Source organism: Oncorhynchus gorbuscha, linkage group LG04 (genome assembly GCF_021184085.1).
Source record: "Oncorhynchus gorbuscha isolate QuinsamMale2020 ecotype Even-year linkage group LG04, OgorEven_v1.0, whole genome shotgun sequence".
Lineage (NCBI taxonomy): Eukaryota > Metazoa > Chordata > Actinopteri > Salmoniformes > Salmonidae > Oncorhynchus > Oncorhynchus gorbuscha.
The window spans coordinates 43,301,319-43,327,708 of NC_060176.1; the positions used below are offsets into that span (position 1 = coordinate 43,301,319).

General features: G+C 42.7%; 1 protein-coding gene across 1 annotated transcript in view; it reads left to right on the forward strand.

The window, feature by feature from the left end:
- The first annotated feature begins 4,829 nt into the window (after window positions 1-4,829).
- Window positions 4,830-26,390, forward strand: part of LOC124034110 (A disintegrin and metalloproteinase with thrombospondin motifs 12-like) — a 45,556-nt gene continuing 23,995 nt past the window's right edge. The window contains exons 1-2 of the mRNA XM_046346857.1: window positions 4,830-5,159; window positions 5,477-5,838. Coding sequence (XP_046202813.1) covers window positions 5,045-5,159; window positions 5,477-5,838 — 477 coding nt within the window. The 5' untranslated portion in view covers window positions 4,830-5,044. The remainder of the gene's footprint in view (window positions 5,160-5,476; window positions 5,839-26,390) is intronic.

The following is a 26,390-nucleotide window of genomic DNA, read 5'->3' on the forward strand; positions in this document are numbered from 1 at the left end:
GGTTCAGGGCAGGGCACTGGGCGGTGGTCGAATAATGGTAACTATTTAACAGTACGATGGACTGGAGATAGAAGCTGTTTCTCAGTCTCTCGTTCCCAGCTTTCATGCACATGTACTGTCTCCACCTTCTAGATGCTAGTAGGGTGAACAGGCAGTGGCTCGGGTGGCTGAGGTTCTTGATGATCTTCTTGGCCTTCCTGTGATACCGGATGTGATACGGTAGATGGCTGGCAGGGGTGTCCTGGAGGACAGGCAGTGTGACCCCGCTGATGCGTTGGGCTTACCGCACCACCACCCGGTGCAATTGCCATACCACGCAGTGATACAGTCTGACAGGATGCTCTCAATGGTGCATCTATAGAAGTTTACGAGGGTCATAGGGGCCAAGCCGCATTTCTTCAGCCTCCAGAGGTTGAAGAGGCACCTTTTCACCTCGCTGTCTGTGTGAAGGGGCCATTTCAGGTTGTCAGTGATGTGCATGCCGAGGAACATGAATCTTTTGACCCTCTACACTGTGGATAAGGGTGTGTTCTCTCTGCTGTCTGCTGTAGTCCACGATCAGCGCCTTTGTTTTGTTGGCGGATGTGAGAGGGATGTGAGATGCCTATCGGCAAGCTCCTGCTGAAGTGCCCATTGCCAAAACCCGAGGGTGGATAGCACTTTGATGTGCACCGGAATGGCATGCGTTTGCCTTTCTAAAGTATGTCTTAATCCTCGCAAAGATCCTATAAAATTGGCTCATCAGATATCCTTTCCCAAAACCAATCTGTACTTTCTGCAAAAACGTCCCACCTGTCTCACAAAATGTGCTCTCTGCGAAATGCAGCTTGTTCCAAATCTTCCAACAGGGCAAGATCAGGCATCTCTCATTCGATTTCCCATTATCTCAGTCTTTTATAGTATTTACACAATGGTTTCACTTTCACACGTGCCCTGTAATTTAACAAATGACTGTACATTATATGGATTATTATCGTAAAAATGCACTGATTGGGAATATTAATAAATCGGAATATTATTAAATTATTAGGCCTACTCTCAGAATTTCACACATTTTCAAAATATATTTTCCCTATTCTATAGTTGACAAGCAGTTCCTTAATTCCACCACTTGGTACTGTGCGTACACATGGTAATGTCTGTACGTACACACTCAAGCAAACATTTATATTGATAAATCCAAAGATTACGGATATACTGACACGATTAATGTCTCTCTGCCTTAACAATGGGAGTCATTGTCCACAAAGCGGCACAGCAGGCTGTGTAGCTCCCGCCTATCCTTTCTTTGGATTGGTGGATACATCTCATTATTGTGATAATTGTTTGGATGAGGGTTGTTGACGCCAACCGAGTGTATTCCATGGAGGGAGAGGCTATGCTACTAGCCTCATGGCATGAATATGCATAGCCATCTTGAGACGACTCTGATATAAAGTTTTTTTTCTCATAGTTTCTGGGATGTCATGTGTCCTACTTACAGTATGTCAGTACACTTGTAACAACTTAAGCATTACGAAAATTCTATTCGATCAAATAAACCTAAAGTAGCAAATAAGCCCTACATTTTTATGTTGACCAAATTCAACACTCTCATTGACCTCCATACAAAAACTCCTTGCTTGGTTGGTGAAACAACAAAAATGCTGGAGAGAGACAGATTTTCCCCCGAGTTGGGCCTCTCTCTTCCTCTCTGATAAATCTCACACTTTGCATTGAAATGAGCTCATGCATGGCTTACACACAGATTTGTGCCTATGCATGATTGATAAATGAAGCCTTAGAAGAGTTATTACTGTGAATCCTTGTAATGTTGTATCAGTTAATATTTGTTTATGTGTCAATTAATCCTGTAAGGGATGGGTCACTAACTGCCGATTTGACACAAAAATAAAATGTAATTCATTCATTAATTTAACACACACATACTTCTACACTTTTTACAGTCTGTTTCACAATAAACAGCAGCTTTTTGGAGGTCTGTTTGGGAAACAGCTCTGGGACTGATAATTTAAAAAATAATGTGATCATAATTCTGATTTAAGAAACATTTTGGGATAAACCAGAGCCATATATTTAGATATATTGCTGTAGGATAAGACAGATACATATATTTAGATATATTGATATGTCAGCCCTGACCTTAGAGATCCTTATTTATTCTCTATGTTTGGTTAGGTCAGGGTGTGACTCGGGTGGGAATATCTATGTTTTCTATTTCTTTGTTGGTTTTGCCAAGTGTGGTTCTTGTTGTCTCTGATTGGGGATCATACACTATATAAGTTGTGATTTTCCGTTTGGGTTTTGTTGGGGTGTTATTTTCTGTTTAGTGTCTGTCTGTGCCTGACGGAACTGTTCGCTTTCGTTTTTGGTTTTGTTATTTTTGTTTGAGTGTTTCTTGAAAATAAATATCATGAACACTTTCCACGCTGCGCTTTGGTCCACTCTTCCTTCCACCGACGACGAGTGTTACACTATAGGATAAGACAGATACATATATTTAGATATATTGCTATAGGATAACAGATACATATATTTAGATATATTGCTATAGGATAACAGATACATATATTTAGATATATTGCTATAGGATAACATATACATATATTTAGATATATTGCTATAGGATAACATATACATATATTTAGATATATTGCTATAGGATAACAGATACATATATTTACATATATTGCTATAGGATAACAGATACATTTCTATGGGTTTCAACTGAATTTCAAGTATGGCTTCCATTGAGATTGTTACAGTACAAGAGACTCCATGGACATAAAACAATAATGGTTTTCATTGAAAGCAGCCTAAACACATACATTACATTACATTTAAGTCACATACAATTATTTGTCTAGGCAAGCAATTGAGCAAACAACATATCAAACCAACAAATTCACCAAGTTGGCCCCTTGCCCCAACTCAATTTATAATAAGTCAAACTAGATATTGAATGTATTGAACCTGCAAGTAAGCCTTTCAGTGTACTTTACCATGTGTATCCTGTGCCTATGACAAACGTCATAATCAGCAGGACATTACAAAACAATAATGCCACACCATCTCTCTTTGATGTGTATAATAGATTATATATCTCAATTGCCCAGCTTTGAGTATGTGGGTGTGGTAAGCTACCACTCCACTAGTTACCAGGACTGAAATAGCTGGAGGTTGCTATTTCTGTCAGTACATAAACATCTCAATAAAATTGCTTTATTACTACAGATGTATATTTGTTTAGTGGCTGTTGTGGACTGGAATCCCCCAGTGGTTTACTGAGAGGTGTGTGTGTGTGTGTGTGTGTGTGTGTGTGTGTGTGTGTGTGTGTGTGTGTGTGTGTGTGTGTGTGTGTGTGTGTGTGTGTGTGTGTGTGTGTGTGTGTGTGTGTGTGTGTGTGTGTGTGTGTGTGTGTGTGTGTGCATGCATGCATGCATGCGGAGTAGACACACAAACACTCCACCCCCACCCCCACACTCCTCCAGACAGACCCCATAAATTTAACAATTAACAGGGCTTCTTGCTCGACAAACAGGTGAGTATGTTGGGAATGTAGCACATCCCACCACTGTGTAGTCTGGGCCAGGACGTATCAATTTGCATAAAACACCACTCTGATTCTTGATTGGGTGGAGGAGTAAGCTCTCAAATTAAACTCTGCAGAGACTTAACAGCAAAGCCTACTGAGAATGAAAAGGGAAGCAATTCTACACAGTTATAATACAAATTATAGGCCTACCAAGACATCGAATTCAAATGAAATATTGAATAAACAGTTTAGAGCGTGAAGTTTGCAGGGGTTACTTTCTAAAAGATAACCCATTCATAGAATAACTACCTTTAGTGCCTATTGATGAAGGGATCTTCTGGCGGGGGAGTTTTGTTAATTAAGAGCCCCGACGCTTGTTCTGAACGTTAAAATGCATCGCTTGCGGTATGGTTTTGGAAACATAAGGAACGTATCTTTAATATCAGTAAGAAATAATAATATATTTTTTTAAAGGTTAAATTACTACACACCTTTATAGGGTTAAGGTTCCCACACAGTCATTTTTTTCACGTTACAGCACTTGTTTACAGAAAAACTGACGTAATACAGAGGTGTAACTTTGCTAATTAGCTATCTGCGTCTCAGAACAAATGTGTTGTCACTGAAAAATACTATTGGTTGCAACTGTGTTAAAACCGAGACAGATTTTGGCATTTTGTGAAGTTATTTTAAAGTGGTATTTAAGTAGAGGGCTTTATGTTTCTAGAACCATACCGCAATTGTGAATCTATTCACGTTTAGATGGACTATTTGGCTGTTTTGGTTTCCAGAGCCATTTCGCCTCTCAACAGAACATGTAAGGTCCTAGGACTATAAGGAGGCATGTTAGGCTACTGTAGTACATTATTAGACTAGGGAGAAGATGGCATAGTCCAATGATAGGCAACTAGATTCAATCACAGGACGATTTTTGTCTGAGCGCATGGTCAGAGGGCCTGAACATATTTATAGAAATTTGCAGCAAATTGACCACAAGTAAACCCAAAAATATATTGTATTTGAAAATAACAAACATTTCATAACTTGATTACATTGAGACATGATGACGTAAGTCTCTCTTTTTATTCGTAGGAATACTTGTAACTACAGATTTACTAAATTATTGATGAAGACAAAACGTCAACATTGGGACGGTTTATTGGGACGGTTTTGGCCCGGGGCCGCCTGTGGCCTATTCTGTTTGAATTATCTCCCACTGCGTCGCAGCTGTAAACCACACTGCTCCTGCTCCCCTCTCGCCCATGGAAAGAAATTAGACACTATCCTCACAACACTCCTCCCCTCCTTCTCAAACTTGGAGCTTTCTCCCACTTTTACCATGTTCTTCTGTAGCCTATACCCGGTCTTCTTCGATGCAGCCTATGTTTTCCTCCTTATCATGGCTGGCTGTTGATGGAACAAACAGGTCGCTGGACCGCCTCTAAAGCACAATCGAAACATCAATGCCAGTGAAATTTTTTCAAACTCTTGATTTTGGTTAGATGAAATATGCGATGTCCGCGTGTGAGCCGGGTTCTTTTTCTGCTACATTCTGTTTTGTTTTTGGCTGCCAGCCATGTCGAGTTCTCGCTGCCTGGTAGCCTCTCTCCAGACGAAGAACAAGGTCAGTGTGTCTCAGTTGTTACAACTAAGCCTAGGCTATAATTACTGCAACAATGTTGCGATTTTATTGTTGCAATTTCACTTACATGCATAGATTCAATGCAACAAACAGCACACATCGTAGTTAGCCATTACAAGGTTAGTGCATGCATTTGTGCATAATTTTAGCCAAGTGGCAGGTTGATCAATTAATTTATAATTTGATAAATGATTAACTGATTGATCTGGAAATTATAATTTAAGTATTGGATCAATTCAGTGTAGTGGTTATTTGTATCCAACTGGCCTAATGTTATTACTTTTCCATGTTATCCTCAGGTCGCTTTCTCCAGTCCCAGTCGGATGTGTCCATGGTTCATCCAGTCAAAGTTGACAGCGATGGACAGTTTCTCTCCCACTCTCTAGCACACCGCTTTGAGCGCGTGCGGCACAAGCGAGACTTAGGGCCTTTGGAGGGACGCGTTTATTATAAGGTGACCTACAAAGGTCGCAATTTGTTTTTTAATCTAACAGTCAACAACTATTTGGTGTCAAACAAATATGTTCTGGAGTGGCGGAACGGAAGTCTGAACCGGACTGAGCACCGTACCACAGGGGAGAATGCGTGCCACCTGATCGGCACCGTGACGGATCCTACTAATGCGCGCGGGACAGCCGCCATCAGCACCTGTGAAGGCTTGGTAAGAAACCAGGATACTGACCATGATTGGAATTTAACTCCATGTCATCTTTAATTATTTTCACTGGTTTTAAGACATATCCAGGCAGTATACGTCTCGCCAATGTCTGTAACATGATACATCGTGCTGATGTAAAATAAGCGTGACATAAATAAATACAAATAAAATGTAGTATGGAGAGCGTTTGCACATTGGCAATATGTCACCGAGGTGTCGGCATTAGATAACATTTGCCCTTCAGGCGCGGTTTGGAGGATGCATGTCAAAGCTGTTCAATTATACTGGCAATAATGAAAAACAATAAGCTTTATATTTTAGTAATTTAGCCGACCCAACTTACTAGTGAGCACATACATTTTTGTATTTTTCATACTTATCCCCGTGGAATCGAACCCACAAGCACCATGCTCTAACAACTGAGCTACATGGGACTATACTAGACTATACGTGATTTTGTTTGGGGGTAAACTGAAGAGAGAAGATTCAAGTTTATTAGGCTATTGCTATACCATGTTAAAACTATTAAGGATCCGCCCCTTTTTTTCAATCTTCGCCTGAAATGACATACTCAAATCTAACTGCATGTAGCTCAGGCCCTGAAGCAAGGATATGCATATTCTTGGTACCATTTGAAAGGAAACACTTTGAAGTTTGTGGAAATGTGAAATGAATGTAGGAGAATATAACACAATATATCTGGTAAAATATAATACAAAGAAAAAAACCAACTGTTCTTTTGTGACACTTGTCCCCAGTCAGCTTGCACACTTTTGGCCGAGGTATCAAAATGCGTAGGGAATATATCGTTTAGAGAGCGTTTTTGCACATTGGCCAGACAACCCCCGAGACATTTGAATAGAATGTTGATGCCTGGCCGACATATAAACATCTGTAAGACATCTTGTCAATGTGCTAACGCTCTCCATACTACAGCTTCCCGATGTATCATGTATACATTGTTACTACTTTGGGCAGACGTACAATACCAGTCAAAAGTTTGGACACACCTACTCATTCAAGGGTTTTTCTTTATTTTTACTATTTTCTACATTGTAGAATAATAGTGAATACATCAAATCTATGAAATAACACATATGGAATCATGTAGTAACCAAAAAAAATGTTAAACAAATCTAAATATATTTGAGATTCTTCAAAGTAGCCACCCTTTGCCTTGATGACAGCTTTGAACACTCTTCGCATTCTCTCAACAAGCTTCATGAAATAGTCACCTGGAATGCTTTTCCAACTGTCTTGAAGGAGTTCCCACACATTCTGATACTTTTGGATACTTTTCCTTCACTCTGCGGTTCAACTCATCCCAAACCATCTCAACTGGGATGAATGTGGGTGACTGTGGAGGCCAGGTCATCTGATGCAGCGCTCCATCACTCTCCTTCTTGGTCAAATAGCCCTTACACAGCTTGGAGGTGTGGTTTAGGTCATTGTTTTGTTGAAAAATAAATGATAGTCTCACGAAGCGCAAACCAGATGAGATGGTGTATCACTGCAGAATGCTGTGGTAGCCATGCTGGTGAAGTGTGCCTTGAATTCTAAATAATCATTGACAGTGTCGCCAGCAAAGCACTATCACACCTCTTCCTCCATACTTCATGGTGGGAACCATACATGTGGAGATCATCCGTTCACCTACTCTGCGTCTCACAAAGACACAGCAGTTGGAACCAAAAATCTCAAATTTGGACTCGTTTGTCTGCTTATTTGAACTGTTCTTGCCATAATATGGACTTGGCTTTTTACCAAATAGGGCTATATTCTGTATACCAACCCTACCTTGTCACAACTAAACTGATTGGTTCAAACGCATTAAGAAGGAAAGAAATTCCACAACTTAACTTTTAACAAGGCACACCTGTTAATTGAAATGCATTCCAGGTGACTACCTCATGAAGCTGGTTGAGACAATGCCAAGAGTGTGCAAAGCTGTCATCAAGACAAAGGGTGGCTACTTTGAAGAATCTCAAATATAAAATACGATTTTGATTTGTTTAACATTTTTTTGGTTACTATATGATTCCATATTTGTTATTTCATAGTTTTGATGTCTTTACTATTATTCTACAATGATAAAAATAAAGAAAAACCATAGAATGAGTAAGTGTGTCCAAACGTTTGACTGGTACTGGTATGTGTGCTATCTGGGTCCCAATGTTGATGTCTACCAGATCTACGGCCAACTCTGTGATGCTGAGCGGCCATGTGACGGTGCAGCGCGAAATGCATTTCGACCTCCTACACTCGCAGCCGCCCTCCCGCCAACCTTCTAAATGGAACACAATCTACTAACAATATACCGCTGTCAGGCCGACATCGGCGAGGTGTATGTGCGCCGTCTGAGTAGTTGGGCCAGTGTAATCCTTCTCCAATGCATCCTTCTACTTTTCTCTGTCATTCAGTGATCAATGTAAGGCTTCACAAATGAACCACATTGAGAAGCAGGTCAAGATAATTGAAATAAGGAGATATGTACCCTCATTATGATTTAGCCACATTGATTTAGCTTAGATAGGACATTTTGTATGTGTAATTTCTTTCCCTGTTTACCATTCACATATCATAGAAGCGGTCAGTCTAACTTCTTTAAAATATACAGGAGAGAGACATCAGAGAAGTAGTAAAATATGCAGTAGAGGATGTGGTCTGGCTGGTCACAGTTGAGCAAACCCTCAGACTGACAGTAGGTCGTCTGTTGGTCCGGCCTTCAAAGATTTCCTGACTGTTTGCAGAAGGACTTTAGCTTCGTAGCCCCCAAACGCCTGCATCCGCCGCCTCTTCTCGGTCTACTGGGAGACTCTGGCTCTCTTGCATGCTCTTTCTCTCCTCCTTCTCTCCCTTCTTCTCCCACATTTGTCTTCTACTCTCAGCTCTCTCTCTCTCTCTCCCTGAATCTGCAGTGTTATGTTTCTCTTTGTTTGACCACAGAGAGTAAGTTTGAGAATGTGGCTTCTATGGCTACTACTTACAAAGAGGCTGAAGTAAAACTTGGATTAGTGTCACAACACAAACACACACACGCAAGGTGGCAGTATTTTTAGAATTCTTGTATGTTTCTTATAAGAAACCTACTTTTATCTACAAAGGAAAGGAAGACTTACATTTTTATCACAATGACAGTTGAGCTTTTCTCTCTGTCTGCTGACCAGAAAACAGCTGGACAGCAGAGAGCGACAAAGGGGAGACTTCCGTATTGTCCCTGATTTATTTACCGTAGTGGAATTACCAAGAGGATAAGGAAGAGGAGGAACTTCCCTCTGTATTTGATCAGACTTGTCAGTAAATGGCCTGTGATGGATGTCTCTCGGTGTTTACTCTTGTCACATCAGGAATGCCTCCACTGCAAGGTCTTGTCTCAGTGTCTGTCAGTCATGTTTGGTTTGCAGTCGCTCAGTAAGCCAAACCTTGTAAATACATGTCATTGAGTATATACAGCTGTTGTGATTGTGAATGCGTTTGGGTTAGAGCAAAGAGCAAAGAGACAGGGAATGTGCAAAGACCTCCCTGCATTTGTTATCCAGTCGCTCCTAAATGTTTCCTAGGCTGTGACCCCAGTGAGATCACACCAGATCGACTTCAGTATTCAACGTTTCTCCAGGTCCCCAGGACGTTAGGAGATGCTGTCAATGCTGTCCACTAGGGGCAATGTGAGCACGTATTGCCATCTCGTTGTGGATGGGGATAGAGGATGGGCTTAAACCATGTGCTTTGGCTTTGAGGATCACAGGTTCAATCCCGGTGGCGGGTAATCATAATGTTCTTTCTTCCCGTTTTACCCTTATCCCATACCTTAACCATTACTTAACCTTAACCTTAACCGTTAAGTTTTTTATGCATAACCGTCAACTTTCTTCTGCTTTAACCTCAACTCTTACCTACTTTCACTTCACCCATAGACTTTTTTACTCATTTCCATGTAAAGGACCCATGAGAACCAATATGTGAAGTTCATAGAATCATATTCAATTGTGTGTCTAATGAAAGCTAAGAGTATATAGTTCTGGGAAATGAAGGCATAGATACATTTTTCAACCATTTTCCTTAGAAATTAGGCTTAAGTAATGTCTTGGATTTTTTGGTCAAACGGATGAAAAAGGGGTCACAGAAAACATCTACCAGAAAAAGTCTTAAAAGGTATTAGAAATACATCAAAACACAATAATGTTGAAGTAAAGACCCCTGCCAGCTAATATGAACACTTTTATCATTTGAATAAATTATTTACCTTCTGTAAGTTTAAGAAACATTCGCTTGTGCCTTGTAATTCCATTAACAAAACCCACATATCTTTAAGATATTTTCTAATTTCTCTCCCTCATGAGGAGGGAGGATAATGCAAGTTCAGGTAGACCTACCAATTAGTGTCTTTACTGATATTCGTTTTTGTTTATGTGTTATTAAGTGATTAAAACTCGTAATTCGGCAACATAATTATAAGTAATGGAATTACTGCAATTACTTGGCTACAATGGGAATTCATAGTAGTCAAAAACCACAGTTGGGTCTCCTGCTACTGTCCCCCCTTCCACAGGCATACTGTTATGTCCAGCTCATAGGGTCTCCTGCTACTGTACTCCCTTCCACAGGCATACTGTTATGTTCAGCTCATAGGGTCACCTGCTACTGTCCCCCCTTCCACTGGCATACTGTTATGTTCAGCTCATAGGGTCTCCTACTACTGTCCCCCCTTCCACTGGCATACTGTTATGTTCAGCTCATAGGGTCTCCTACTACTGTCCCCCCTTCCACAGGCATACTGTTATGTTCAGCTCATAGGGTCTCCTACTACTGTCCCCCCTTCCACTGGCATACTGTTATGTTCAGCTCATAGGGTCTCCTACTACTGTCCCCCCTTCCACAGGCATACTGTTATGTTCAGCTCATAGGGTCTCCTACTACTGTCCCCCCTTCCACTGGCATACTGTTATGTTCAGCTCATAGGGTCTCCTACTACTGTCCCCCTTCCACAGGCATACTGTTATGTTCAGCTCATAGGGTCTCCTACTACTGTCCCCCTTCCACAGGCATACTGTTATGTTCAGCTCATAGGGTCTCCTGCTACTGTCCTCCCTTCCACTGGCATACTGTTATGTTCAGCTCATAGGGTCTCCTACTACTGTCCCCCTTCCACTGGCATACTGTTATGTTCAGCTCATAGGGTCTCCTACTACTGTCCCCCCTTCCACAGGCATACTGTTATGTTCAGCTCATAGGGTCTCCTGGTACTGTCCCCCCTTCCACTGGCATACTGTTATGTTCAGCTCATAGGGTCTCCTGCTACTGTCCTCCCTTCCACTGGCATACTGTTATGTTCAGCTCATAGGGTCTCCTACTACTGTCCCCCCTTCCACAGGCATACTGTTATGTTCAGCTCATAGGGTCTCCTACTACTGTCCCCCCTTCCACAGGCATACTGTTATGTTCAGCTCATAGGGTCTCCTGCTACTGTCCTCCCTTCCACTGGCATACTGTTATGTTCAGCTCATAGGGTCTCCTGCTATTGTCCTCCCTTCCACTGGCATACTGTTATGTTCAGCTCATAAATGTTTTCTCTCTCTTTCTGTCATCTGGTGGTCAAAGCGAGAGTGTAAAAACAGTCTAGACAACCTCTCCTTCCCTCCTCTCTCTTTTCTCTCTCTCCAGTTAATGTTACCTGTCCCGGCTTACTGGCACCTACCCATGTGAGCCCCCTCTCTTTCCATTTACTGTAACCAGTATCCACACCCACTAAGCACCAGACGACCATGGATGTTGAAAAGTAGTTGAAGATCTTTGTCGATTTTTGGTCCGGTGCTTACTTAAGTGTCCTTTTACAACAATGTAGAGTTAAATATGAAATAGTGGCAGGAGGAATAAGTACACAGTGAAAAACAATAACGAGTAAAAAATAACATGGCTATATACAGGGAATAAAAAACATTACCAAGTCGATGTGCAGGGGTACGAGGTCATTGAGATAGTTACAGTATGTACATTTCGGTAAGGGTAAAGTGACTAGGCAACAGGACATATAACAGACGGATAATAGACTGAGCTGTAGCAGCAGCGTATTTATGTATGGTGTGTGTGTGTGTGTGTGTGGCAGTGTAAGTATGTGTGAGTGTGTAGGTTGAGACCAGTGGGTGTGCGTATAATAATAGCCTGTGTGTAGAATAATACCCATATACATTATATATACAGAAAAGTATATGGACACAGCTTCAAATGAGTGGATTTGGCTATTCCAGCCACACCGTTGCTGACAGGTGTATAACATCGAGCACAAAGCCATGCAATCTCCATAGAGAAACATTGACATTAGAATGGCCTTACTGAAGAGCTCAGTGACTTTCAATGTGGCACCGTCAATGAATGCCACCTTTCCAACAAGTCAGTTCATCAAATGTCTGCCCTGCTAGAGCTGCCCTTGTTAACTGTAAGCTCTGTTATTGGGAAGTGGAAACGTCTAGGAGCAGCAATGGCTCAGCCATGAAGTGGTAGGCCACAGAAGCTCACAGAACGGGACCGCTGAGTGCTGAAGCGCGTAGCGCGTTAAAATAGTCTGTCCTCGGTTGCAACACTCACTACCGAGTTCCAAACTGCCTCTGTAAGCAAGGTCAGCACAATAACTGTTCATCTGGAGCTTCATGAAATAAGTTTCCATGGACGATCAGCTGCACACAAGCCTAAGATCACCATCCGCAATGCCAAACGTAAGCTTGAGTGGCGTAAAGCTGGCTGTCATTGGACTCTGGAGCAGTGGAATAGCGTTCTCTGGAGTGATGAATCACGCTTCACCATCTGGCAGTCTGACGGACAAATCTGGTTTTGGAGGATGTCAGGAGAACGCGACCTGCCCGATTGCATAGTTCCAACTGTAAAGTTTGGTGGAGGAGGAATAATGGTCTGGTGCTGTTTTTCATTGTTCTGACTCTGCCCCTTAGTTCCAGTGAAGGGACATCTTAACGCTACAGCATACAATGACGTTCTAGACGATTCTGTGCTTCCAACTTTGTGGCAATAGTTTGGGGAAGGCCCTTTCTTCCACAAAGTGAGGTCCATACAGAAATGGTTTGTTGAGATTGGTGTGGAAGTACTTGACTGGCCTGCACTGATCCCTAACCACAACCCCATCGAACACTTTTGGGATGAATTGGTACGCTGTCTGTGAGCCAGGCCTAATCTCCCAACATCAGTTCCCGACCTTACTAATGCTCTTGTGGCTGAATGGAAGCAAGTCCCCACAGTGATGTTCCAACATCTAGTGGAAAGCCTTCCCAGAAGAGTGCAGGCTGTTATAACAGCAAAGGGGGGATCAACTCCATATTAATGCCCATGGTTTTGAAATGAGATGTTCAATGAGCAGGTGTCCACATACGTTTGGTCATGTAGTGTATGTAGGGAGTTCACACACACAGCTGTACAATGTAGAGAAAAACGGGTTAATTCAAGAGGCTGCTATGAAATGTATTTCATAATGTAGTTTTATTTGCTCTGTCATAAATTATATTGAATTAATCATTAGATTGTTCTCTGAAATATTATAACCTTAATATATTTGTACTTAACATTTTAATTTCATCAACACTGTCATTTGCTGTGATTGTTGCTAGCCTCTCTTGGTTGTATCTCTTCCATATTTGGTGTTGTGAGGTGGTACCATTTGGAGGTGTTTCCGCTGGTTGGACCATTCAAAATCAGCTTCATACTTCTTAATTTTCAACTCCAGATCCTTGGCTTTCATTGCCTATAATCGCGATCAATTAACATTGAGAGGGGCCATTTCTATGGCGATTTAAAGGGAAAGACTCAGGCATACACAATGAAAACAGGAACAGATTGTCTTTGCAGAGGGTGGATCCTGAAATTCAGTCTGTTTAGCTTTGTAAATAAATATATATTTAGTCTCCTATATAGTTTTGTATTCAGCGGATTTCATTTCGAAAAAGCCCATGTTTTCACTCACAAATCTGCAGCTTGTTACTTGACGTTAGAAAGTTAGTGCCATTCTGCAGCAGAGCAGCACCACAGAGCATTCTATTGAGCATTATAAACTGGGTGATTTGAGCCTTAAATTCTGAAAGCCATGGTATTTCAGACCATATACCACGAGTATGACAAAACATTTAGTATTACAGCTCTAATGATGTTGGTAACCAGTTTATAATAGCAATAAGGCTCCTCAGGGGTGTGATATATGGCCAATATACCACGGCTAAGGACTGTGTCCAGGCACTCCGCGTTGCGTCGTGGATAAGAACATCCATTAGCCGTGTTATATTGGTCATATACCACACCTCCTTTGGCCTTATTGCTTAATTATACAATGTGTGGTTCTAATCCTGAATGCTGATTGGTTATAACCGCATTCCAGTTGGTGTTTATTCCACAAGTTACCACCGGCTAAATATATGACGTTAAAATGCCTATTTACTCTGTTCCATCTGACTGTGCAATCCACTGTCTTATCAGCCCAGCCAGGCAATTTATAAACTTGCTCTCCACTATAAAAAGCATCTAGACATTATCTCACATTTCTTTTAGACTAACATTTTTGTGTTCAACAGCGGAGATTTGTATAAACCTTTCTGTGTCTCTCCGACATTTGCAACATCGTTTCAATATTCAAATTCGATCTCCAGCTGTACCATACTAATGAAGGTGTCGAGAAGAGACAGACAGTCAGGCAGCTTGTCTCAGCCAGTCGAAATCACGAATCGGCATCATTTGTATGGATATATACAAAGAAATGTCAATTGAAAAAAGGTCAAATGAAACAAAGTGCAGCTAGTTTACTGCGCTTCATTAGCTCATTGTTTTGGATGTATCCAAAAAAACAGCTTAAACAAATGCAAAGGCAGCTACAGTTGTTATTCTGGCTGCACTGTTTGACGTGACTGTTGTTGGCTAGCTAGAAAGCAAGGGATAATAATGTTGCCACCCAGTATGACAATGGAACATTTAGAACGAACGACTGGGTCACGTCCATAGATACAGAACAAAAAGACTGAACGACTAGGTCGCGTCTCTGGCAACCGAACCAATAGAACAAACGACCAGACGGCTTGGATAGCAACCCTAGATGTGTGTCGGGACTATATCTTGTGGAAGGATGAAATAGTATTGTTTAAAAAAAAATATGTCAACCATTATTTGAATATTTTGGTAGCCCGTTGTAAAGAAGTGATAATGCCCTAGAATCCGGGGTTTGGAGGATATATTGGCATGGTTTGCAGGCCTAACAACATCCATGCCAATATATCCTCCAAACACCGGCTTCGAGGGTATTATCACTTAAGTGACCACTTTGACCATGGCTGTGATGACATTCCATTCACTCAAAATATGCTATAGTCAAATCAAATCACATTTTATTGGTCTCATACACAGGGTTAGCAGATGTTAATGCGAGTTTAGCAAAATGCTTGTGCTTTTAGTTCCAACCGTGCAGTAATATCTAACAAGTAATCTAACAATTTCACAACAGCTACCTTATTCACACAAGTGTAAAGGAATGAATAAGAATATGTACTGTACATATAAATATATGGATGAGCGATGGCCCTAACGGCATAGGCAAGATGCAGTAGATGCTATACAGTACAGTATATACATATGAGATGAGTAATGTAGAGTATGTAAACATTATATAAAGGGGCATTGTTTAAAGTGACTAGTAATACATTTATTTGAGTCAGTATGATGTCAGTGTCTCGGTCCACGCTTTGATGCACCTGTACTGACCTCGCCTTCTGGATGATAGCGGGGTGAACAGGCAGTGGCTCGGTTGGTTGTTGTCCTTGATGATCTTTTTGGCCTTCCTGTGACATCGGGTGGTGTAGGTGTCCTGGAGGGCAGGTAGTTTGCCCCCGGTGATGCGTTGTGCAGACCTTAACCAAACCTTTAACCCTGACAGTAACCTAATTTTAACCATGATATATGATATCCTGTAAATTATATCAGCCAATAGGCAGTACAGCAAAATTAAAGATATACTTTGAAATAAAAATTAACACTAATCCGATTTGATATTTGACCATTCATTTCTGCAAAACGTGCAGTATTCTATTAATGGAATTGTTGTAGCTAGGTTGCTTGCTAGCTAGCATATTTCATCCCCAAACACCATGCTAGATCTTCATTTTTGATAATGATCTACTAGGAACATAATATAACAAAACTCTTTGGGCACTTTAGTACTTACCCAGTTCACATCCATCACCCCCCCCCCCCCCCCCCGTGGTGCTGTAAGACCAATGGTGTCAGTGGACATGGAGTTTGCTGTAGGCAAAGAACCGGTTTTAGCCTCAACTACATGGCAAAAACATTCTTGCACTGTTGGTAATCATTTGGGACAAAGCGCCAGGGGTACCCTTTGATTGAATATCATCAATCTACATTTTTAGGTTTGTGGTAATATATTGTGTAACCTGGCCTTTAATTCGGAGCAGATATTTAACAGCGTTTTGGGAAAATGTGTTCCCAATAAAAAACAGAGGGAGATTTTACCGTAATTCTGTTACCAAACTTTGCGTCTGCACAGTTCTTCCAGTAAATGTGGTTTTGTGAAATGGTCTGTGTAAATGGTTCAAAGTAGTCCTTGTACATAGAGGTGATTAGTTTGTTAAATGTTGAAATCAGTGGTTTTTGTTTGGCCAAAATGTTTAAGTGAACAAATAAACTAGTAATATAGGGTGTGCAACTTTAATCATTTTTTTTACAGCTAGTCTTCAGCCACCATTTGGAATACCCTGCCCTAATCCTCAGGGCTAATCTACTATAGTGTTCCTTAGTAAGGAAGGAGGTCAGTGAATGACCAGACCACAGGGCAGGCAGCCAGCTGTGGGAGGAAACACTGCCAGGTCCAAGCTGCAGTAGAGGCCATGAGCACTCTCCAGAGACACGGAGGCACTAGAGGCACTTCTACAAGTATGAAATGATGGGCCAGATTTAACAGCGGTTGCTCCACTGTCCAATTTTATTTTCTGTTTTCAGGAAAGAAAACAATGAAACAGTTTTATCAAGAAAGTCTCAAGGAAACCACACCGGCCACGCTGAATGGGCGAGCCTTGCAAAATAAGTGTACACATACATGTTATTCACTTACACTGCTCGCACAACTGCATTATCCAGCACTGAAATATAACTTCTATTTGAGACGCTCCACAAGTCCCCTCAATATTGGATAACAGGAAGACACAAACCCGTGTGGATGCTGGAAAAATAAACAAAGGAGAGATGTATTAAAGATGTTTCTAAAAAAACTGGCTAGGTTTCCATTTTTATCTGTGCATTACTCGTCAGAGTAGACAAACACACGATCTTGTATGACTCCGGTTCAAAAATTCTACAAAGAACCAGCTAAAAAGATGACCATGTGCATGTCAGGTCAAATAACAACCCAATGCTCATCTCCCAGGACAAACTTGCTAGCAACAGCTACCTAGCTAAATGTCCACGAGTCTGTGTGTTTCCACCTGCCCCCAAATTAATATCACTGATTCACAGTTGCTTTTGGTATTTAAACCTTAGTGTCATTATCACGTCTAGTGGGTATAGACAAAAATCAACATGTGCTTGATGGCGGAGGCCCCGCACGTGGCTGGTGTAGTCAGCATGTAATGTTAAGGTGCTCATAGTGTGCACTTCCACCATGGTAAAACACATCACCCTGAGCTAGGTTTGCATAACACAACTGCATAGGAAATAGCTACATACCTGCCTTGACCTACAGTAAGAGAAGGCCTGTTTTTTCTTTATGCTTATTGGTTGTAAGGCTTTTGAGGGTTAGCTGTGGTTGGTGAACTGAATGGAATGCGTGCAGCTTGGCATGGACTAGGCGTCAGCACAGGGACATACATGCCTCTGGATTGCAAAAAAAGCTACAGCGTGGTTACTAAATGAACACCCTGCAACCTCTGATTCCAGCCCACTTCTTTTGGTAGAGCAAATAATGACCAGATGAAGTCAAATCCACATGGTCTCAGGGCAATTTGTATTTTTCTGAATGTAATTCGGACACTCCATTTATTATGATATGTTACGTTAGGTTAGGTTACATTATGAATAGCGGTCTTACAATAACATACAAATTGGATGGTGTAAGTTATCATACATCTTGGATGAGACCAGGTTGCTTGATTACGTTGGTGGTTAGGTGAACTAATGACAAAGGTTAGGATCATTTACATAACAGGTTCGGTGAATTGGGTTAAGTTTAGAATAAGGGTTAGGGGAAGGGTTAGCTACGTACATTTGACATTTACATTTTATTACTTAACAGACGCTCTTATCCAGAGCGACTTACAGTTAGTGAATTAATCTTAAAATAGCTAGGTGGGACAACCATATACAGTGCCTTGCGAAAGTATTCGGCCCCCTTGAACTTTGCGACCTTCTGCCACATTTCAGGCTTCAAACATAAAGATATAAAACTGTATTTTTTTGTGAAGAATCAACAACAAGTGGGACACAATCATGAAGTGGAACGACATTTATTGGATATTTCAAACTTTTTTAACAAAATCAAAAACTGAAACATTGGGCGTGCAAAATTATTCAGCCCCCTAAGTTAATACTTTGTAGCGTCACCTTTTGCTGCGATTACAGCTGTAAGTCGCTTGGGGTATGTCTCTATGAGTATTGCACATCGAGAGACTGAAATTTCTTCCCATTCCTCCTTGCAAAACAGCTCGAGCTCAGTGAGGTTGGATGGAGAGCATTTGTGAACAGCAGTTTTCAGTTCTTTCCACAGATTCTCGATTGGATTCAGGTCTGGACTTTGACTTGGCCATTCTAACACCTGGATATGTTTGTTTTTGAACCATTCCATTGTAGATTTTGCTTTATGTTTTGGATCATTGTCTTGTTGGAAGACAAATCTCCGTCACAGTCTCAGGTCTTTTGCAGACTCCATCAGGTTTTCTTCCAGAATGGTCCTGTATTTGGCTCCATCCATAGTCCCATCAATTTTAACCATCTTCCCTGTCCCTGCTGAAGAAAAGCAGGCCCAAACCATGATGCTGCCACCACCATGTTTGACAATGGGGATGGTGTGTTCAGGGTGATGGGCTGTGTTGCTTTTACGCCAAACATAACGTTTTGCATTGTTGCCAAAAAGTTCAATTTTGGTTTCATCTGACCAGAGCACCTTCTTCCACATGTTTGGTGTGTCTCCCAGGCGGCGTGTGGCAAACTTTAAACAACACTTTTTATGGATATCTTTAAGAAATGGCTTTCTTCTTGCCACTCTTCCATAAAGGCCAGATTTGTGCAATATACGACTGATTGTTGTCCTATGGACAGAGTCTCCCACCTCAGCTGTAGATCTCTGCAGTTCATCCAGAGTGATCATGGGCCTCTTGGCTGCATCTTTGATCAGTCTTCTCCTTGTATGAGCTGAATGTTTAGAGGGACGGCCAGGTCTTGGTAGATTTGCAGTGGTCTGATACTCCTTCCATTTCATTATCGCTTGCACAGTGCTCCTTGGGATGTTTAAAGCTTGGGAAATCTTTTGTATCCAAATCCGGCTTTAAACTTCTTCACAACAGTATCTCGGACCTGCCTGGTGTGTTCCTTGTTCTTCATGATGCTCTCTGCGCTTTTAACGGACCTCTGAGACTATCACAGTGCCGGTGCATTTATACAGAGACTTGATTACACACAGGTGGATTGTATTTATCATCATTAGTTATTTGGATCATTCAGAGATCCTCACTGAACCTCTGGAGAGAGTTTGTGTCATGTTTGTCATTTATTATCATGTCTTGTCCCTGTGCTCCCCATTCTATTCGTTTCCCTCTGCTGGTCTTATTAGGTTCTTTCCCTCTTTCTATCCCTCTCTCTCCCCCTCCCTCTCTCACTCTCTCGCTCTCTCTTCTCTCTATCGTTCCGTTCCTGCTCCCAGCTGTTCCTATTCCCCTAATCATCATTTAGTCTTCCCACACCTGTTCCCGATCCTTTCCCCTGATTAGAGTCCCTATTTATTCCTTTGTGTTCCGTTCCTGTCCCGTCGGTTCCTTGTTTAGTATTCACCATGCTGTGATTGCGTTTCGCCCTGTCCTGTCGTGTTTTTGCTGTGATTGTGTATCGCCCTGTCCTGTCGTGTTTTTTGCCTTCATCAGATGCTGCGTATGAGCAGGTGTCTCTGTCAACTACGGCCTGCGCCTACCCGGCGACCTGCAGTCTGTGGCCGCTTCTCCAGTTATTCCCCTCTACAGACTAGAGGATTTCTGTTATTCCCTGTTTGGACTTAAATAAACTCTGTTTCTGTTAAGTCGCTTTTGGGTCCTCTTTCACCTGCATGACAGAAGGAACCGACCAAGGAATGGACCCAGCGACTTCAGACGCTCGTTACACTGCCGTCAAGATCCAAGGAGCCATGCTCGGCAGACACGAGCAGGAATTGTCTGCTGCTCGCCATGCCGTGGAGAACCTGGCCGCTCAGGTTTCCGACCTCTCTGGACAGTTCCAGAGTCTACGTCTCGTGCCACCTGTTACTTCCTGGCCTGCCGAGCCTCCAGAACCTAGGGTTAATAACCCACCTTGCTACTCCGGGCAGTCCACTGAGTGCCGCTCCTTTCTCACGCAGTGTGAGATTGTGTTCTCTCTCCAACCCAACACATACTCTAGAGAGAGAGCTCGGGTTGCTTACGTCATTTCACTCCTTACTGGCCGGGCTCGAGAATGGGGCACAGCTATCTGGGAGGCAAGGGCTGATTGCTCTAACAAGTTCCAGAACTTTAAAGAGGAGATGATTCGGTTTTTGACCGTTCAGTTTTTGGTAGGGAGGCTTCTAGGGCCCTGGCTTCCTTATGCCAAGGTGAACGGTCCATAACGGATTATTCTATTGAGTTTCGCACTCTTGCTGCCTCTAGTGAGTGGAACGAGCCGGCGCTGCTCGCTCGTTTTCTGGAGGGACTCACGCAGTGGTTAAGGATGAGATTCTCTCCCGGGAGGTTCCTTCAGATGTGGACTCTTGATTGCTCTCATCCGCATAGAACACGGGTAGATCTTCGTCAAAGAGAGCTCGCATCAACGGTGTTTCCTTCCGCATCGCAACCATCTCCCTCCTCTGGCTTTGAGACTGAGCCCATGCAGCTGGGAGGGATTCGCATCTCGACTAAGGAGAGGGAACGGAGGATCACCAACCGCCTGTGCCTCTATTGCGGAGTTGCTGGACATTTTGTTAATTCATGTCCAGTAAGAGGCCAGAGCCCATCAGTAAGCGGAGGGCTACTGGTGAGCGCTACTACTCAGGTCCCTTCATCTAGATCTTGTACTACTATGTCTCCATCTACGCTGGACCGGTTCGGGTGCTACATGCAGTGCCTTGATTGACTCTGGGGCTGAGGGTTGTTTCATGGACGAAGCATGGGTTCGGAAACATAACATTCCTTTCAGACCGTTAGACAAGCCTACGCCCATGTTTGCCTTAGATGGTAGTCATCTTCCCAGTATCAAATTTGAGACACTACCTTTAACTCTCACAGTATCTGGTAACCACAGTGAGACTATTTCTTTTGATTTTCCGTTCACCGTTTACACCTGTTGTTTTGGGTCATCCCTGGCTAGTATGTCATAATCCTTCTATTAATTGGTCTAGTAATTCTATCCTATCCTGGAACGTTTCTTGTCATGTGAAGTGTTTAATGTCTGCCATCCCTCCCGTTTCTTCTGTCCCTACTTCTCAGGAGGAACCTGGCGATTTGACAGGAGTGCCGGAGGAATATCATGATCTGCGCACGGTCTTCAGTCGGTCCCGAGCCAACTCCCTTCCTCCTCACCGGTCGTATGATTGTAGTATTGATCTCCTTCCGGGGACCACTCCTCCTCGAGGTAGACTATACTCTCTGTCGGCTCCCGAACGTAAGGCTCTCGAGGATTATTTGTCTGTGTCTCTTGACGCCGGTACCATAGTGCCTTCTTCCTCTCCGGCCGGGGCGGGGTTCTTTTTGTTAAGAAGAAGGACTTCTGCGCCCCTGCGTGGATTATCGAGGGCTGAATGACATAACGGTTAAGAATCGTTATCCGCTTCCCCTTATGTCATCAGCCTTCGAGATTCTGCAGGGAGCCAGGTGCTTTACTAAGTTGGACCTTCGTAACGCTTACCATCTCGTGCGCATCAGAGAGGGGGACGAGTGGAAAACGGCGTTTAACACTCCTTTAGGGCATTTTGAGTACCGGGATCTGCCTTTCGGTCTCGCCAATGCGCCAGCTGTTTTTCAGGCATTAGTTAATGATGTTCTGAGAGACATGCTGAACATCTTTGTTTTTGTCTATCTTGACGATATCCTGATTTTTTCTCCGTCACTCGAGATTCATGTTCAGCACGTTCGACGTGTTCTACAGCGCCTTTTAGAGAATTGTCTCTACGTAAAGGCTGAGAAGTGCTCTTTTCATGTCTCCTCCGTTACTTTTCTCGGTTCCGTTATTTCCGCTGAAGGCATTCAGATGGATTCCGCTAAGGTCCAAGCTGTCAGTGATTGGCCCGTTCCAAGGTCACGTGTCGAGTTGCAGCGCTTTTTAGGTTTCAATTTCTATCGGCGTTTCATTCGTAATTTCGGTCAAGTTGCTGCCCCTCTCACAGCTCTTACTTCTGTCAAGACGTGTTTTAAGTGGTCCGGTTCCGCCCAGGGAGCTTTTGATCTTCTAAAAGAACGTTTTACGTCCGCTCCTATCCTCGTTACTCCTGACGTCACTAGACAATTCATTGTCGAGGTTGACGCTTCAGAGGTAGGCGTGGGAGCCATTCTATCCCAGCGCTTCCAGTCTGACGATAAGGTTCATCCTTGCGCTTATTTTTCTCATCGCCTGTCGCCATCTGAGCGCAACTATGATGTGGGTAACCGTGAACTGCTCGCCATCCGCTTAGCCCTAGGCGAATGGCGACAGTGGTTGGAGGGGGCGACCGTTCCTTTTGTCGTTTGGACAGACCATAAGAACCTTGAGTACATCCGTTCTGCCAAACGACTTAATGCCCGTCAAGCTCGTTGGGCGTTGTTTTTCGCTCGTTTCGAGTTTGTGATTTCTTACCGTTAGCAAGAACACCAAGCCTGATGCCTTATCCCGTCTGTTTAGTTCTTCTGTGGCTTCTACTGATCCCGAGGGGATTCTTCCTTATGGGCGTGTTGTCGGGTTAACAGTCTGGGGAATTGAAAGACAGGTTAAGCAAGCACTCACGCACACTGCGTCGCCGCGCGCTTGTCCTAGTAACCTCCTTTTCGTTCCTGTTTCCACTCGTCTGGCTGTTCTTCAGTGGGCTCACTCTGCCAAGTTAGCTGGTCATCCCGGTGTTCGAGGCACTCTTGCGTCTATTCGCCAGCGCTTTTGGTGGCCGACTCAGGAGCGTGACACGCGCCGTTTCGTGGCTGCTTGTTCGGACTGCGCGCAGACTAAGTCGGGTAACTCTCCTCCTGCCGGTCGTCTCAGACCGCTCCCCATTCCTTCTCGACCATGGTCTCACATCGCCTTAGACTTCATTACCGGTCTGCCTTTGTCTGCGGGGAGGACTGTGAGAGCCGCCAATAAACGCAGGATTAAGAGTCCAAGGTATTGTTGCGGCCAGAGAGTGTGGCTTTCCACTCGCAACCTTCCTCTTACGACAGCTTCTCGTAAGTTGACTCCGCGGTTCATTGGTCCGTTCCGTGTCTCCCAGGTCGTCAATCCTGTCGCTGTGCGACTGCTTCTTCCGCGACATCTTCGTCGCGTCCATCCTGTCTTCCATGTCTCCTGTGTTAAGCCCTTTCTTCGCACCCCCGTTCGTCTTCCCTCCCCCCCCCTCCCGTCCTTGTCGAGAGCGCACCTATTTACAAGGTACATAAGATCATGGACATGCGTTCTCGGGACGGGGTCACCAATACTTAGTGGATTGGGAGGGTTACGGTCCTGAGGAGAGGAGTTGGGTTCCGTCTCGGGACGTGCTGGACCGTTCACTCATCGATGATTTCCTCCGTTGCCGCCAGGATTCCTCCTCGAGTGCGCCAGGAGGCGCTCGGTGAGTGGGGGGTACTGTCATGTTTGTCATTTATTATCATGTCTTGTCCCTGTGCTCCCCATTCTATTCGTTTCCCTCTGCTGGTCTTATTAGGTTCTTTCCCTCTTTCTATCCCTCTCTCTCCCCCTCCCTCTCTCACTCTCTCGCTCTCTCTTCTCTCTATCGTTCCGTTCCTGCTCCCAGCTGTTCCTATTCCCCTAATCATCATTTAGTCTTCCCACACCTGTTCCCGATCCTTTCCCCTGATTAGAGTCCCTATTTATTCCTTTGTGTTCCGTTCCTGTCCCGTCGGTTCCTTGTTTAGTATTCACCATGCTGTGATTGCGTTTCGCCCTGTCCTGTCGTGTTTTTGCTGTGATTGTGTATCGCCCTGTCCTGTCGTGTTTTTTGCCTTCATCAGATGCTGCGTATGAGCAGGTGTCTCTGTCAACTACGGCCTGCGCCTACCCGAAGCGACCTGCAGTCTGTGGCCGCTTCTCCAGTTATTCCCCTCTACAGACTAGAGGATTTCTGTTATTCCCTGTTTGGACTTAAATAAACTCTGTTTCTGTTAAGTCGCTTTTGGGTCCTCTTTCACCTGCATGACAGTTTGCTGCACTGGAAGTAAAGGGGCTGAATAATTTTGCACTCCCAATTTTTCAGTTTGTGATTTGTTAAAAAAGTTTGAATATCCAATAAATGTCGTTCCACTTCATGATTGTGTCCCACTTGTTGTTGATTCTTCACAAAAAAATACAGTTTTATATCTTTATGTTTGAAGCCTGAAATGTGGCAAAAGGTCGCAAAGTTCAAGGGGGCCGAATACTTTCGCAAGGCTCTGTATGGCTCTGAGGCCAGGCTGGTCAAATGGGCACAACCAACTTGAACTAGCAGTTGAAGGGGTTTTAGTATAACATGATTCATATCTAAGGAACTTAATTTCCATGTGTCCTATCTGTGCTTAGAGTTGAAAAAAGTTGTAAACTGGCAATGTTATTAAGTCATATTGAAGTTAGAATTTATTTATTTTTGAACTATAATTTCCGTTTTGAGAGAGTTAATAAAACTTCTCAGGAAAGCTATGAAGGAACCAGTTAAATGTTCTCAGAACCTACCTGCAACCTAAAAAATAAACGTACCCTGGCAACCAACTCCTTAATTGAAAAAGTATTCTGAACTTTTCCAATAAATGGGCAAAAAGATCAGAATACTTTTCAATTAAGGAGTTGGTTGCCAGGGTACGTTTATTTTTTATCTGATTAGTCAAAAGACCAATAGTTGGGCAGAAGACCAGAATTGGACTGTCTGTGTAAAGGCAGGCAATGTCATATAGAGAAATTCACAAGACATAGCCGATGAAAAGAAAATTGTGTTCCAGCTCAGTAGTCAAACCAAACCTAATGCTTTTTCAATGGAGGTGTTTGTCGCCCCAAGGCACTACAAGGAACAAGTATTTGCATGTTCATTGCAATTATTTCGGCACATTATCTTTTGTGAAATGCCTATCTCCTCATGCTGTCTAAAGCCACATATTCATTCCCCAGCTAGCACATTTGGTTCCTTGGAAATTATGGGAACGTATGTTTTTGGTTTGACATTGGTGGTTGGAATGAATCCATACGTTTCCTGACCGGTAAAATGTAACGTTTTTTTTAATGTTCTAAGAACAGAAAAGAAAATTACACCTGTTCTGGGAAAGTTTATTTTTAGGTTGCTGGGGGTTTTTTATTAACGTTCCCTGCAAATTATAGGTCATTTGGAGGTTTTTGAATAACTTCCTTAATACTTTAACTAAATCTTTCAATGAGACTTAATTACACTGCTAGATTATTTTGGGAAACCTTTTTGAACTCTAAGCACAGATAGTACACATTGAAATTAATTTTCTTAGATATGAATCATGCAAAAACATTTATTTATTTATTGTGGCACAGCGTCAGTGAGATTTGAACGTATGATCTTGTGTTGTCTATCCATGGAATTATTCTACTGCTCCACCAGGATGGAGCTACAGATGTCAGATCTTAATTTGAACACTCTTTTGTCACAGAAAAATATCCTGCACATCAGGAAATTCAAATGAGCCTTTTGATTTAGATATGTTCATTGAAAAGTTCTCTTTTTCTCCATGCAGGGGCAGTCGAGTCATTCAGACCTGTGCCAACTATCAAAATCATCCTCACTTTCTCACGGTTGTCACTAGTTACCACAGTCACAAAATCAAAATTGGCTATTGTAAAATTTAATTAAAGCAAAAATGTGCTTAATTTAGGGTTAGGCATAAGGTTAGCAGTGTGGTTAAGGTTAGGGTTAGCCTATGACTTTAAACCTAAATATACATGAATGATCTGATGGTGGCACTGCAAGGGTAAACTTGCAATATATTCAAGGTTAAAAGTCCTCTGAAGTTTTGAATTTTTACCTCAAAATCACCAACCTGAATCTCAACATATAGTTTTATTTTCAATTTATTTTCTTTGTTTTTGGTTTCAATGGTGGAATCAGTTCATATAGCATCTGTTGTTGTTTTTACAAAATATGATCTTATAGTGTTAGGCTTTCACAAGGCAATTCAGAGAAGCAG